This window comes from Vidua chalybeata, chromosome 12, assembly GCF_026979565.1.
Source record: "Vidua chalybeata isolate OUT-0048 chromosome 12, bVidCha1 merged haplotype, whole genome shotgun sequence".
NCBI classification, from domain to species: Eukaryota; Metazoa; Chordata; class Aves; order Passeriformes; family Viduidae; genus Vidua; species Vidua chalybeata.
The window spans coordinates 13,554,553-13,569,819 of record NC_071541.1 but is presented as its reverse complement, the minus strand read 5'-3'; the positions used below and the strand labels follow the sequence as shown (position 1 = coordinate 13,569,819).

Genomic DNA, 15,267 nt, shown 5'->3' with positions numbered 1-15,267 from the left:
GAGTTGTGGGACAGTGTAAAATCGTGCTCTGTGCTGAATTCATCACATGACAGATCCTCATTTGCACAAAATGTTATGGATCTCTGCCTATGTTATAGCAAAGTACTGTGTGGATAAGGGCTGTGAATGCCAGGTGTCCTGGATAGTGAAATCATTGCCTGATGTTTTTGTTTAAGTGTTTACTGGAGACCATGCTAATCAGTATTTCTTTCTCATTTACTTTTACAGTTAGGAATTCATGGATATGCTTTTGCAATTACAAACAATGGATATATTTTGACTCACCCAGAACTCAGGCCTTTGGTAAGAATGCTATTTATTGATCTGTTTTATTTAGCTGTATGTGTTGCATTTGTTTTTTTCCTAGTGTGAATAACTTTCATTCAAAATTTAATACAATGGAACAGATACTTTATATTGTATATATATGTACATATAACTTATCATAGTTCTTGGTAAATTTACCTTTGGAAACAACACTTAGCATGAAAAAAACCCTAAGAAAATACATATACAACGTGCTCCTGCAAAAGATGCAGACCTCCATTACTGCAAAATAGCAAAGCCAAAAATTGCTATAATTATGTTCATTTTACATTGAAATGGAATGTTGGAATGCTCTAGTGCTGTGTAATAACCCCTATTTTTCATGCTAAAGTGTTAAAGTTAATTTAATATATTTGCAGAAATTTCAATAAATCATATTTTAAAGCAAAATAGGAGCACTAGGGATTTTCTGTACTAAAAGAGAAATAGCAGCAATTTTTACCTTTAGTTTCTCTTTATCATCTTGTTTGCACTAATCACAGCAAGAAAAATAAAGTCACTGTTTTGCAAATGTTTATCAAGTTAACACCCCAGAGGGCTGGTGCATTCCTGGTTGCATCATTGTTTAGGAACAGCCCTGCCAAGTGTTCCATCACCACTGGCTCCTAGCAAAGCACTGGCATTAATGGTTCCACTGCTGTGGCCACATGGCTGCCACATGTGTTTCTCATGCAGGAACTCCAAGTAATGTCCAATTTCAACAATATTTCAGTAGAAAACAGAAATATTAACTGTTTGGATAATTTAATTTGAAAATAAAATTATTGACAAGCGCGAATTATTAAGTCATTAGCATATCTGAAGTCTTCACCAAGCAAAAGAATTTTTCTTTCTAAAATATGGGCTAGGAATTGCATACTAAATTAACATTTATATTTGCACTTAGTTTGGTTTTTAACTGGAGTTGAACTTAGGAAAGTGCAACAAGGATGCTTCAATGGGTAAATCTGACATCCCAGGTTTGCAAGCCACAGGAATGTATTTAAATGAAAGTTCTCTCTCTACATCACAAGATAACTTGTCTTTGCTGTAGTGTCCCTTTCTCTTTGGGCAAATTACTTATTTCAAAATGATTAGTAATTATTCAGTATATAATAGATATTTTATAAAACAGAAGGTAATGAGGTCCAGGAACTGTGGATAGCTCTGTGTTAGGCTGACAGAGGGTCTTACCCACTCCCTAATTTCTGATGTTTTGCTTTAGTGAGGCAAAAGGTTGTTTGCTGTTACTGTCCCTCACCAAATGTACATCTTGAAGGCACTTACTTCATTTCCTTATACAATGGAATCTCTTTTTAAAATCAAAATGTTGGTCAGTAGCCCATAAGCTGTCTTCTAGGGGAACTCATTGTGATATATTCATGGTCTGTGCATTTCAGGTTTTTGGAAGAGTCATTTTTACCTCTGGGTTCTGTCAGTGGTGGGTAATGAGAGTCTTCTGTTGATTTGAATGGAGTTTTTGAGAGTGAAGTGATTGCTGGCTTGGGCCTTTGGTTTAATATTGAAGGCCAAATCCTGATACCATTGTAATATTCCATGGAATTTGTGACAATAATTATGTGAAAATAGGCCGTAGATCTGGAATTAGATAATTCACTAAAGATACCCTCTAAAATTATTTCTGTCTTAGATTTACATTCATGTCTCATTGATTACTGATTTGATCCACTCTGGTTTATCCTGTTGTTATATTTCCCAGCAGTGATGTAAAACTAGAATATTACTGAATTCCTGAGTTCCTAACCCCATATCTGTAGTTCTGGAGCTGATGAACTGCTTTTTAAGGAATTGTCTTCTGGGACACAGAGCAGAGAGGCAGGCTAGCAAACAGCACAGAATGCTTCCTGCTGCACCAGATCTTTATCTAACCCTGAGCAGGGTATGTAGCCATTAAGCTGGCTGCATTTTTGTGCTGATTATACTATTGGGTTTATATTTAAAAATGCTTTTCTGGGAGACTTCATCTCCTGATTCTTCCACTGGTTTTTTTGAATAAACTTGGCTTTCGCTGTGGCTGACGGGTTGGGGACTCGTGGTTGGCTTGCAGGAAGGAGAGGAAGGCGCTCGCTGATTCCCGAGCGGCTGCGGCACAGGCTGCGGGAGCGCTGCCCGGGAGCTTCCACAGGCCACAGAGGGACCAGAAAGAACCTTTTGGTTCCGTTCTTCACAAGACGTTAGTGGGGCGATGAGTCGCGACAAACAAGCCGATAAAGCAGGGCGGCGGGGAGCGAGGGTCCCTCGGGAATGGCTCGGGGGGACACGGGGACATCCCGGCGCTGCCCGCCGCTGCAGTGCAGGGCGGCGGCCGGCAGGTGGCGCCGCAGCCCCGCCCAGGGCGCTGCCCCGGCCCGGGGCTCCGCCCGCTGCCTTCGCGGCCTCCGGATCGCGGCACAGCTGAAACCCGCTCTCTGTCTCTTTTCTCTTCTTTTCTCTTCTTTTCTCTTCTTTTCTCTTCTTTTCTCTTCTTTTCTCTTCTTTTCTCTTCTTTTCTCTTCTTTTCTCTTCTTTTCTCTTCTTTTCTCTTCTTTTCTCTTCTTTTATCTCCTCTCCTCTCCTCTCCTCTCCTCTCCTCTCCTCTCCTCTCCTCTCCTCTCCTCTCCTCTCCTCTCCTCTCCTCTCCTCTCCTCTCCTCTCCTCTCCTCTCCTCTCCTCTCTCCTCTCCTCTCCTCTCCTCTCCTCTCCTCTCCTCTCCTCTCCTCTCCTCTCCTCTCCTCTCCTCTCCTCTCCTCTCCTCTCCTCTCCTCTCTCCTCTCCTCTCCTCTCCTCTCCTCTCCTCTCCTCTCCTCTCCTCTCCTCTCCTCTCCTCTCCTCTCCTCTCCTCTCCTCTCCTCTCCTCTCCTCTCCTCTCCTCTCCTCTCCTCTCCTCTCCTCTCCTCCCTTTTCACCTTATTTTATTTTTACTTTTGTTACATAGCTGAAGTGCATCCATTGCACATTTTCCTGTATTATGCCCTTTTTAAGTCTCCTCCCCTACCAAAAGCACCCCAGTGGGAATGCCATAAAGTGTAGCTGATGGGAAAACCCCCTTTTTTAAATACTGCTTTAATACATCAGAATGCTCCTATATGCTGAGTTTGACCAAAAGTCTTTATTTTACAGAGTGGTATTTTATTTTCCACGAGAGAATATTTTCAGTTGTGTGATGTAACTTGTAATTTTATATTCTGTTGAAAACCGCAACCTACTGCTAATAAAAAAAAAAAAAAATTGGGAGTTCAAAAGTGAATTTTCAGTTTTTTCTTAAGTTGGTGTATGAGGCTCCCTACCTGTATTGAAATGGGCACATGAGGACACAGTCTTCCTCATTTGTGATCATGGCAGATTTAATCTGCTTTTCAGGAACCTCTTTACACTTGTTGTGTGTGCCAGGTGTTACACTGTTAGATTTTAAAATGAAAATATGTCATGTTGATGATGTTACAGTTTGCCAAAGAAACGAGTTTACTGAATGTAAAGGAAAAATGAGAAACAAGGGATAAATACATTTTACTGCCCTTGAAAACAGCTACTATATTAATTGTGGTTAATTGCCCATTACTGCCACTGTCATTCTGCAGTTGTTAAAGGCTGGTGCCAGAGGAAAACTGCTTTCTTTGGGAAGTGTAGTGGGATTGCAGAGAAATTAAGGAATGTCCCTGGAAGATAAGTGTCAGCCACAGTCACAGATCAGCACTATTGTGAACCTTACCTGGTGTTAGGGGTTTGTGCTGTTGCCTCTCAGCTCTGATGTGGCTGTGATTTTCAATAAATAATACAAGGTTGCTACCAATTTTTAGGAAGTCCGTGGCTTTTTTGATTCATGGCTAGCAATGGGAGTTGTATTTTTGTTCAGGGAGTGGAACAGGGTTTGGTTTTTTCCAGTAATTACTAGGGTAGAATACTCAGAGTTCCTGAACAAGGAGCCTGAGTTTCCTAAGAAAATATGCATTTAAAGACAAATGCATATGTTCTTGAATAAAAATGCATATTTTATTTACATTCTAAAAATAAATCTGAGGTTAAAAATGTGTTATGATTTATGAATTAATATAATAGCATCCCTGCTTACTAAAGATTTTTCAATATTTCTGGGTTTAAATCAAAATCCTCTATCTCTGAGAAGATTGAGACATTTATTCTTACTCTCAAAATAAGCTCTCTAAGACTTGTAATGGGGTTTATGAATGGCTGTTTGTGAATGCTCTTACCACTGTAAATGGATTCAACTGATGCCTTTCTATACAAGGATGCACATCTTTAACTTGATCAGTCTTGATTGGGAAAGTAACACCTAGAAATCAAAGCCTTTGTGTAATATTGCAGTGCCCTCACCAAAATATATTTGGTGGTTCAGGTGCCTGAGTGAGCTCCCATTTCATCCTTAGAATGTCAGTTGTCACCTTGTGTTGCGTTAAGCTGAAGGACCTGGAGTGTTTGAAGATTCTAGATTGGTATTAAGTCTTTTGTAGCTGTAAATTTTGAGAAAATTTGTTTCTCTTAATATAGAAAAACAGAGAAATCCGAGTGTCAGGGGAAACATTAATGCCCCACTTAAGCTGTGTTAGCCTTTCAGAAGCAGCAAATCTCATTCCTCTCTGGGGAGTCCCGCCTGGAACGTGAGATAACCTACACTTACCCTTGCTTTATTCATTGACTCCATAAAACTCTACAGCTGTAGCTGACAGCAGAATATTTAAATGATTTGAGCAGTGTAAATGCCTCACGTTCATTTAAATAACTGAAGAATTCAATCACTTGAATGCCAATGATTATTCCTATTGGAGTTTACATTTCAAAAAAGACAGCCCATCTGAATCCCTGTGAGAGCATTAAATTGCTATCTAATTAGAAGTGCAAAATTACATATATTTAAAAGATAATTAAAGGTTTGAAGGCTGTTGAATAACTGGTTGTACATATAAATGAATCACTGAAAATTTGTTAGCAATATGCGAAGCTTTCTTTTATTCTTTGCTTTCAGCTTTGAAGTTAGGTATAACTGAGCTCATGGGTTTAAGTCTGGTAGTATTAAGATAAAGGCAGATGTTTTTAATTATTTCTACTCGAACCCCAAATAATTATAAGCAGCTGCCAGTTTTACATAATCCCAAATGATAAATCCCGAGAATGCAAATAAAATCCCAAATAGAGGGGTTGTTTTCTTCAGTGGAGTAAATCACATCCATGTTTCTGTGATAATTGACTGCAATCCACCTGAGAACCTGAGCTCAGCTGATGAACTCCTTGGCCAGGCTCAAGGTGTGGGACTTAAAGCTGGTATTTTGTATTGACTTTTACTTCACTGTATGTATTTCCATATTGCTTTATCATTTTAAACATTACTGCACTGTTAGAAAAGCAAATGCATATTAGGAGGGTGAATGGACGGAGTTAGTTTACACACGTGGCATAAGAACTGTTTTCTTCTATTGTTTTGCTAGAGGGTTCTCCTGTGTACATGGCACATCTAATAGTTTCTACTTTTTCTCTGCCTGGAAACCTAGAATTACATTATTCTCTTTTCCCTAGAAAATGACATGGCTCCTGTTTTCAACTTCTCTTTTCAGTATTTCTGTAAATTTTATAGTGCAGCAATTTTTCACTACCATCTGGATGGACAATCAATCCAAAATAATTGTTTTTTACTACAACCATAACCTAGGAAATTCTGGATTAACATCTTAAATAATAGGCTGGTCATGAAAATCTGTCTTTGGACAGGGAAGTTGTTTTTCCTATTTTCCTAAGAGAATCAAGGTGCTACCTTTTTAATATTAAACTAAGGAGGTTTGTTTGTTTGTGATGTTTGAAACAAACTTTGGGTTTTGACTGAACACCAATCAGTGTTCTGTAGATTCAAGGCTAAGTGCAGATCAATAAGAAATCATTTGAAGTTGCAGGCTGGATGGAAACTGTGAAATTGAAGTATCACGAATAACAAAACAGGACCATGTGAGCAGAGAAAAAAGTAGTCCAAGTGAAATAAAGAGCTTAAAGGCCAAGCAACAGTGATTTAGATTAAGATGCTGCTTCACATGTATCCCCAGGCAGAATGTTTTGGAGCTAAGTAGCACATGGAGAATGAAAGCTCAGTCACTGGGGGTGATGTTGTATTACCAGGTTATACACAGGTGAAGCAGGGAAGGGGATTTTTCACTTCTATTGTTGGTTTGGTTGTTTGGGGTTTTTTTGTTGTTTTATTTGTTTGTTTGTTTTGAAATCACACTTTCCCTCTGCACAGTCCCTGCAGTGGGACAGAGCAGCAGCTTGTGCTGGGAGGGCTGGTGAAGGAAGTCAGGGCTGATGCGATTTCCACCCCAAAAGCTGCAGACTTTGCATGGCAGTCAGAGGTACCCCAGACAATAAATAAGTGGCAGCTTTAGTGTGCAGAGTCTGAGGGAGGGGAGGGAGCTGAATAACTGCCCAGACCAGGGAACTGCAAATAAGTGCTTACAACCTCTGCCTGCTTATTTAAAGCTGTGTGGAACAGTGTGTAATTTTAGTTAATTTTGCTTTTCCTCTGATATTTGTTTATTCAAGATTTCTATCAGACTTTGTAGATAAGAATACCTTTGTAGAATGGCTTAGTGCAAGTTAGTTATAGAAACAATTTTATTGTGCAGAATTTTATTATGTAGAATTCAAACTCAGCAAAATGTATTTGCATATTTTCACTTGTTTCCTCTAAACAAAAGAAACAGGGGTCATTCTGAAAGGCTGATGAGATTAATACACCTGATGAGATTAATACATTATCCAAATTTTGAAGTGCTAGTTCAAAAGCATGAAACGTCATTGAATGATGCTATGTTTTAAAATTGGAGGAGTTTTTTCAGTACCTAATTCCTTACTTTTGTACACATTAGTAGTTTGGCAATGGAGAGGTATTCCTTGAAATTATTTCACCTCTCTAGGTTTTGGTTGTTTTTTAGTAGGCGCTTTTCTCATAGATGATTCCACATTGTGGCTTAGAAAATTCATTAAAATCTGGTGATGCTTCCAAGGTTGCTATCACAGCAACTTCCTCTCTCCCATCTCCCCATTACCCAGATGGAGCACGTCTGAGAAATTCCAATCACCTTAGACCCAAGACTGCAGCTGTTAAGATGTAGCTTGCCCTGTCCTTGATCAGATTGCTACACTCTGACTCTATAAACACGTGGCTGCTCATATTCAAGGCAGATGGTTTGGGACTGCTTGTGTTAAAAAAAAATTCAAAAAAAGAAAATCAAAGCAAAGAGTTTAATAATGGCACATGTAAATGGTTGTGTACAGGGTGGTGAAAAAGTGTGGCTCAGTCTTCAGCAACACACGTCACACGTTTGAATCATCCAATGCTGTAAGAGTCTGGCCCAGCCTCAAACAAAAGATACTGAGTAAGATATGATAAAGCTCATTCTAATGGAAAAAACCAAATCATGTGTTTTCCCACAAACAATAAGTTAGAACCATCCTGTAGTTTTGAGCGGACCAAAAGTTTCTTCTTTTGCAGTCCAGATATTTAACACTTTTCAGTATTTTTTTTTCCTCCCTGGGGTTAACTGCTATATAATATCACCTCATATTTTATATAAACCAAAGATTAGCAGCACACATTTTAAATCTAGCTCTTTTTCTCCTGTACTTAAATCAGAGTAATTTGGTAGAATTCCTAGTTTCTATCTTTCCCAATGGGTCCCTTAATGATTTTTTTCAATGCTTTATAGTAATCTTGCAGAAGGATTTGGCTTCAGGCTTCAATCAGCATTTTATACTTTACCCAGGAGCCTCAGAGATAAAAAGTTAGATTAGGTTTGCTACCAGAGAAGAAGATATAGATGAATGTTATTTTTAAAAACGGGGGAATTGCTTCAGTCCACGAATAACTTTTACTAAGAAATTAGTTAAGCAATAAAACCAGAAAGAAGCTAGAGTAGAATGGACATTTCAACATTACTTTTATGAAGTATTTTATATCTGATCTGCTTGCATTGGTGTTTGATGCCCTGTTTACATGAGCATAATGTAATTTTACTGCTGGGAATATGATGATATTTTAATGAAGAACATTAGTTCCTGTCCTAAATGCATTTAAGTGCACTTGCAATTCCTTTGAATGCTTATAGAGCCTAACTCTTGCTTGACCATTGGGATTTTGGCTTTGTGTCTTCTTTTATGAATTTTTAAGACACAAATGCTCCTGATTCTTTTCTGCAGAACTTTGGATGTTTTATCCAGATCTTCATTTGTTTGCTTTTGGTTTTTGGTTTTTGCTCTCTGAGTGCAAGGTGTGGAATCTATATGATTAAAATAAATACCAGTCTCATAATATGATGCTAATGGTTTGCCTGGGGTTTGAAGCCTGCTTCTGCTGTCAGACACACAAGATCAACTTTTCTTATTCTAAATAAGGGTCTGCACATGTCTGAGAATGCAGTATAGCCCAGAAGCTCTTCAACATCTGTGAGGCAGGATGTAATTAAACATTGGAATCAGTACAGGAGCTGTTTGCTCTACTCAGAAGATCCCAGCTCATGTCTTTTGTAACACTGTTCAGCTCTCAGTATTTCAGAGCTTGGCTGTAACCATTTCTATACTAGAATGACTAAATCAGATCAAAGATTTATTTGGTTAATTGGTGTAGCCACTGAGAATAAATGTAGTTACTCCCTGGGAAGATTAAAGATAATATTGATATAGCTGCAGCCATAATGAAAGACTTGTAAAACACAGCTAGAGAAATCAAGCCCTAGTAATGAATGGGATGTTATCCTCTCATATGTTATTCTTGTGAGATTTAATTATATTGGCTGCAAATTTTGTACTTCAGTGTTTGGGTATAGTTATCTCTCTGGCTATCACAGAGCAAAAATTAATCTGTAGGACTGAGCTGCCTGAATTCAAAGTCTGGAGTATGAACACGTGCTGAAAGCAGAAGTTCTTTACATCTCTCTACCCATCTGTTGAATCGTAGCAGACAAGAAGTAGACAACCTTGTTACAAGAACAGCAGGTTTTAGCAGAGGGTAAGGAAAGCACATGAAAATACTTTTCAATTGCATCTGCATCACTTCTCAGAACTTACACCAGTAGAGTTACTAGGAATTTTTTATGCAAAAGAATGAGAATTCTTGGGATTTTACCCTACAGAATTTCCTAAAAGAACTATCTGTAAGAGAAATTGTAGTATCTAATATTTTATGAGCAGAAATTAAGGAAGCTCAGTGAAGTCCATGCTGGGAGAAACTTTGCAGTGTTACATCTCAAAATCTCTTTGTGCTTATGAAGCTGTACTCGATAATTTTAAAAGTTTTCTGTTCAGGGAGATTTTTGTACCTATTTTTAAGTATTGTGGTCTACAAAAGCAACTGTGGGATTTATATGAGGATTTTTAATTCGGAGAGGAAAAAGGATGGGAACAACCCTCTTAATGCTCAGAGAGCAAGGCTTTCCCTTGGTCTCTGTGTAATCTGCAGAACGTGATGGAAAGCGCCTGCACCGCTGGCTGTGGTGATGAATTGCTTGTCTCAAGCACTGACAGGTTTGGTTTATGGTGTAGTTGGCCCTGGCCTGAGGGAGGAGAATCAACGATATATATTCCCTTACAGGTACAGTTTCAATCCTTCTGGTGCTGCTGAGGAGTCACAAAAGCAATTTGGGGATATTTCACACATCACAATGTCTCCTGTCGTACCTCATAAAGAGACTTGTGGTTTCTCTTGATAAAAGACTGGATTACACATTATGCCAATCCTCTCCCAGATTTACTCTTTTTTTCAAATGTAGTCTCCTAATTTTACTTATCCAGTCAGATTCTTTATTCACAGGTCTTTCTAAGTACTACTTTCTTCCACTGAGCCAGGTTTGTGTGGTTGCACTGAGGCTGATTTTCAGTGTTCAGCAGAGGGCAGAATTTCCCACGTTATAAACACCTCAGTGTCAAATTAATTTGTCACGAGAATGTTTATTTTAAATGTGCAATTTACAGCATAACAGTAAGGAGTGATAAAACCCCCTACATTATCATTATTACTATGTTACTTTTCCCCATAAAGTTGTAGATAAAATGAAATATCAGCAAATGCTAACACCATACTTCCCAAAGACTTGCATCTTATCTTGTTTGAAGTGAAATGGGTAAACATTTTGTTGATAAGATTATAGTAAATATAACTTCCTGTACAGCTGAAAGAGCCAGTTGGAGATATTTAACATAAACTTCAAGATCCAAGGTCTTGTGTATTTTCCATATGGGGAGAAGAAAGTACAACAGCTGATTTTGACCTCCCTGTGTGTCTATCAAGAAAAGCTCTGCATCATGGCAAGAGATCATGCAAATGACCACGAGTTTTAGGTTTTTAGTTCACAGCGAGCATTTATGCAGCAGTATGGTGCACTTTGTGTGAATCAAGCTACCTACTGCTAAATGTATTGCAGACCATCAGCATGCATTTAGAATTTTTTTAAAGCTTCTGATGTTAAAATCATTGTGCAAATAAAACAGGATGTGCTAACTATTCCACCTTTTTTGTACCAGTATGAAGAGGGGAAGAAACGAAGAAAGCCCAACTACAGTAGTGTGGATCTTTCTGAGGTGGAGTGGGAAGACAGAGATGATGTGGTAAGGGATGTGTTTTAAAACCCTGTCAGAAGACGTTGTTGCATCCCACTACTGTACCTGGAAACTGTTTAAGTAGTCATTAGAGAGGCCACCTGACTGCTCTCAGGAAGGGAAGGACAATAGACCCTTTTATTTAATTCAGAATTTTATAACTGTTGTGCATTGCTTCTTCCTTATGTATGCATATACCACAAACACAGACTCTTTGTATTTTTGGTAAAACTCATCACCCTTGCAGTCTCCATGCATCCCATTGTGTATTTGTGCTGGATAGCAAATATAGCACCAGAAACAGAAATAGAATGTCTCCTCAGGGCTGGCCCAGACAACTGATGAAACTCAGAAATTAGCTGAACTTCTTTCCATGAGATCCTTTTTTCCTTAATGGAAGTAAATGGCAGGTTTTTACTTAATGTACAAAGTCAAAAAACATCAGATAAATAAACAAAATTGGATTCTTTGACCTATATGCAGAGCAGAGTTTCACTCCAAACTCTAATTTCAGACACATGGGTAGCTGCAGGAGCATGATTTCTGTGTCTATCACACAATGCTTTCCATTAACCTAATTTTTCACTGCTCCATCTACTCTGTAGTTTGCTCTTTATCTTATTCTTTCTTACCTTTCAGGCTTAGCCTTTTCTGCAGTACTGTATCAAAAGCTTTCCTTATGTCCATGGCTTAACCTTTGCCTGTTCTTTCTGTCACTTCCACAATAAATCTGATTTGTTAGGCATGATTCGTTTTGTGTGAATCTGTGCTGACTGTCCCTAATTAAATCGTAACTTTCCAGGTGTTCACCTTTCTGTCCCGTAATTTAGTTTTTCCCATGAGGTCCCTCCTGCCAAAGTCACGACTGCATGTCTGTATTTTTCATAGATGTCTCCTGGATCCCTTCTCAAATATCAGTCCTATGCTAGCTTCTCTCAAGTCCCTCGTACCTCTACTTTTCCAGAGGTTTGAATACATCCACTGAAGGTTCCCATATTTACTGTGTCATGTCCTTCCGAAATCTGGGATGGATCACGTACAGCAGCCCCTGGAGTCTTGTCAGTCTTCAGATGTCCTAATTTCTTGATGTTTGTTCTGACATGAGTCTATATTTTCTTTCTCCCTTACAAAATATATATCTTGCATTCCTCGCTCTCTCCACCCCCTCGGTGAATAGTGAAGCAGTTCATCTATGTTTTTATCAAGGTCTGTTTCACCAGGTGATAGATTGTCCTCGGCCTCTCCTCAGAGGCCACTTCACTTCCTAAGCTGCAGTTTTGTGTTGGAGTGCACACACAAACTTTTTCAACGTTTTTATAGCTTTGTGTCATTTTCTATGCACACACTATTTAAGGTTTCCTCATAAGATTTTCATATATTGTAGCAGCTTTCTGCAGTCTTGGCAATCTCACTGGCCTCATGTTTTATACCCTGCTTATTCTCTTAACTTTGATAATTTATTATTCAACCTGTTTCTCTGCTAATGACCTTTTAAAATTTTCCCTGTCCTTTCAAATGTTATAGTTGTAGTTACACACAGATTTTAAACCTTCATGATTTTTCTTCTTTAAACCTTCATGATTTTTCTTCTTGTTATTTCTCCTGGATTTGTTTTCTTTTTTTCTTTATTACTATTATTTCTTCCATTACTTCCTCTGCGTAATTTTCACATTTTCAATTCTTTTTTTTTAAATCATATCTCAGCAGAAGTTCAGTAGTTCAGATAATGGGACATTGCACTATTTCTGTGACATTGAAAGTCAAGTTTTATTTATAATTGAGATTCTATCTGAGTACACATGAAAGTCCAGATTAAGCTTTCCCTGAGTACTGCCTTTAATTGAGACCCTTAAGCTCCATCACATTTTCTGAAAACTTTTTTAAAAATTGATCTTTGTCTTATCTGAAGGCTACAAAAATTTTATTTCACATTTTGATGGAAAATATATACATACATTTCATCTGAATCTTTCTTTCACCAATAAAACATGTTTCTAAAAAATGAATTTTTAATTGTAACACAGAAACAAGCTACACATGGCTCTCCTTCACCGAAGGCTTTGGATGCTCTTGATTTTTTCCAAGCTTGAGTAGTAAAGCATTGTTTATTCAACTGCAGAGGCAAAGAATTAATGTATTCATATAGCTGCTTTTAACAACATAGACTACTACTGGTATATTTTTCTCCCATGAAACACTTACGTAGAAGCTGATTAAGACATTTTCTTACTTTTTGCCACATTAATTTCATGGTTACATAGTTTTCCAAGAATATAGAATGATCTCATACTGCAGCAGTGAAACTGAGTTGTAAGGAATTGATTGAAAGATATTCTGTTGAAGGAGCAATAATGCTTATTACTCTGAAAGGTGAAGACATGGCTTTTCTTCAGTAATCCAATGAGGAAAAGGTGGCCAAACTAAGGTTAGAATTTTTTTCACCATGAAATATTGTTGTCATAAATGTATCAGCTCATTTTCCAGGTTAACAATACCTGCTATCTTGCTGTTAAGGCATTTTATTAGAAACAGAGATTTTAGCATGAGCTTGTTAAGTTAACTGTGTCTTCCAGCAAGGTTTGCACACAGTACCAAAGAGGAGAATTTTCAATTTGGATAGAAACCTTTTTCTCGTTACTTCACCTAAAATTCTTCTGTTATAATTTCTAACTGAATGAAATGTTTTTTTTTTTTTTTTTCAAATTAAAAAAAAGGACCATGAATGAAGGTTTTGGGGCTTGAAGCCAGCTGAGGCAGTGCTTATTTTATGCATTTGAGGAGAGAGATGAAACTGCAGAAGAGCTGAGAAACCAGATTACAAAGCCAAGAAATGCAATCACAGCAAGCAGGGGGAAAAAAAAAAGAGAAGAGTAAAACTCTAAATCCCACATGCAGACTTGATCTTAAACACTACTGAGAGTTTGGAGATCCTTTTAGTTAATCTATGACTTGCCTGAGGCTTGTGGGAGGAATGGGTCTTAGACAACTGCAGGCACCAATAGGAGAAAAATGAAAACCATGTTAAAGATAAATGGAACTGTTCTGTAAATGTTAGAAAGTAGATGGTTAATTAAGACCAGCTCTCCAAGTCCAAAACCACAAAACTTAAAATAGGAAACTATTTCCAGAATTGCCTATTATGTATTGTTAAAAAAAATCTACAGTAAAATATATGCTTTATTTTATATATGCCTCCAGCTAAAAATTATTCTTTTACACTCACTGACAGAAGAGTAAGACTGTTAATTCAAATCTAGATGCCCTAGAATTAAATTTAAAGAGCTGCAAAGTTTGCAGGTTTTGATAGGTCAGCCGTGCTCAACTTGTTTGTGAGAATAAAACTAGATATTTCACTGGCAAGTTTGGTGATTCTCTTTCCCCTCCATATTAACTCGGCCTGCAGAGCACATTGATATTTGTCTTCTCAATTTCTCATTAAAACTCAACTGAATTGCTCAATCTGGCATGAGGTACTGTAGAACAGCAGATATTTATTCAGCAGGAACATGATGTCCAAAATTGTGTTTAGATAGATATGCAATAGAAGAGACATGGAAATGCTCATTTTGCCAATATTTTCCTGCATTTTAAATGCTAAATTGATTTGTAATAGTGGAATTTTCAAGTTGTAATGAAAATTACAGCTGTGATATATCTATAGGTGCTTTTTCCCACAAAAAGCAAAATAACTCACATCTTACATTAGTAAATCTAAGAGTGTTCAAATTAAACATTTCCACTTATGGATGGTGTAACTGTTAAACAGCAGATTTTTTATTTCTTCCCTAAAGTGAACTGATGAATAGGCAAATTCAAAACCTGAAGGCTGAGGATTTCTCAAAACACCTGTCTTGTCTTTCCTCAGTTTTAGCCCAGAGACCCTGTCCTCATCCTTGGGGACATTGATGGTCATTTTGGCTTGCAGGCCTGGGGGATGGTTCTTGGTTTTTTTACATTTTTTTCACCATCATGGAATGTTCATCTATGAGAGGGGTTGTGTGTCCTTTGGGAGGAAGGCAGGGAGCATCAAGGTGTGCTAAGGGCAGAGTTTTGAGGGATGATGGGCCAGGCACTTAGCAGCTCCCAGGCTTGGGAGCCTGTAGCTCATGTAGAAAGAAAAAGTTACAGGAAAAGAATGTGTTTGATCTAAAAAGTAACAGATTTAACTTGCAGAGCAGCAGCTAAATCATTGTATATAAACCCTATTCCATTTGTTGTCTGTTTTCCCTAGCTTCTCTGAATTTTTGGCTTATAAAGCAATGAAACACATTTTTGAAGGGGATTTAAAATGTCTTTTGGAAGATGTGGAGAGGTCAGGGCCAGTTGTTAAAATTGTGACTGGCCTAGGGCTTCCACTACAGAGCTAAAACT

General features: G+C 37.9%; 1 protein-coding gene across 1 annotated transcript in view; it reads left to right on the top strand.

Moving 5' to 3' along the window:
* The window catches only part of CACNA2D3 (calcium voltage-gated channel auxiliary subunit alpha2delta 3), a 389,950-nt gene that overhangs the window by 285,888 nt on the left and 88,795 nt on the right, over window positions 1–15,267 (top strand). Inside the window, exons 17-18 of the mRNA XM_053954145.1 lie at window positions 229–303; window positions 10,822–10,905. Coding sequence (XP_053810120.1) covers window positions 229–303; window positions 10,822–10,905 — 159 coding nt within the window. The remainder of the gene's footprint in view (window positions 1–228; window positions 304–10,821; window positions 10,906–15,267) is intronic.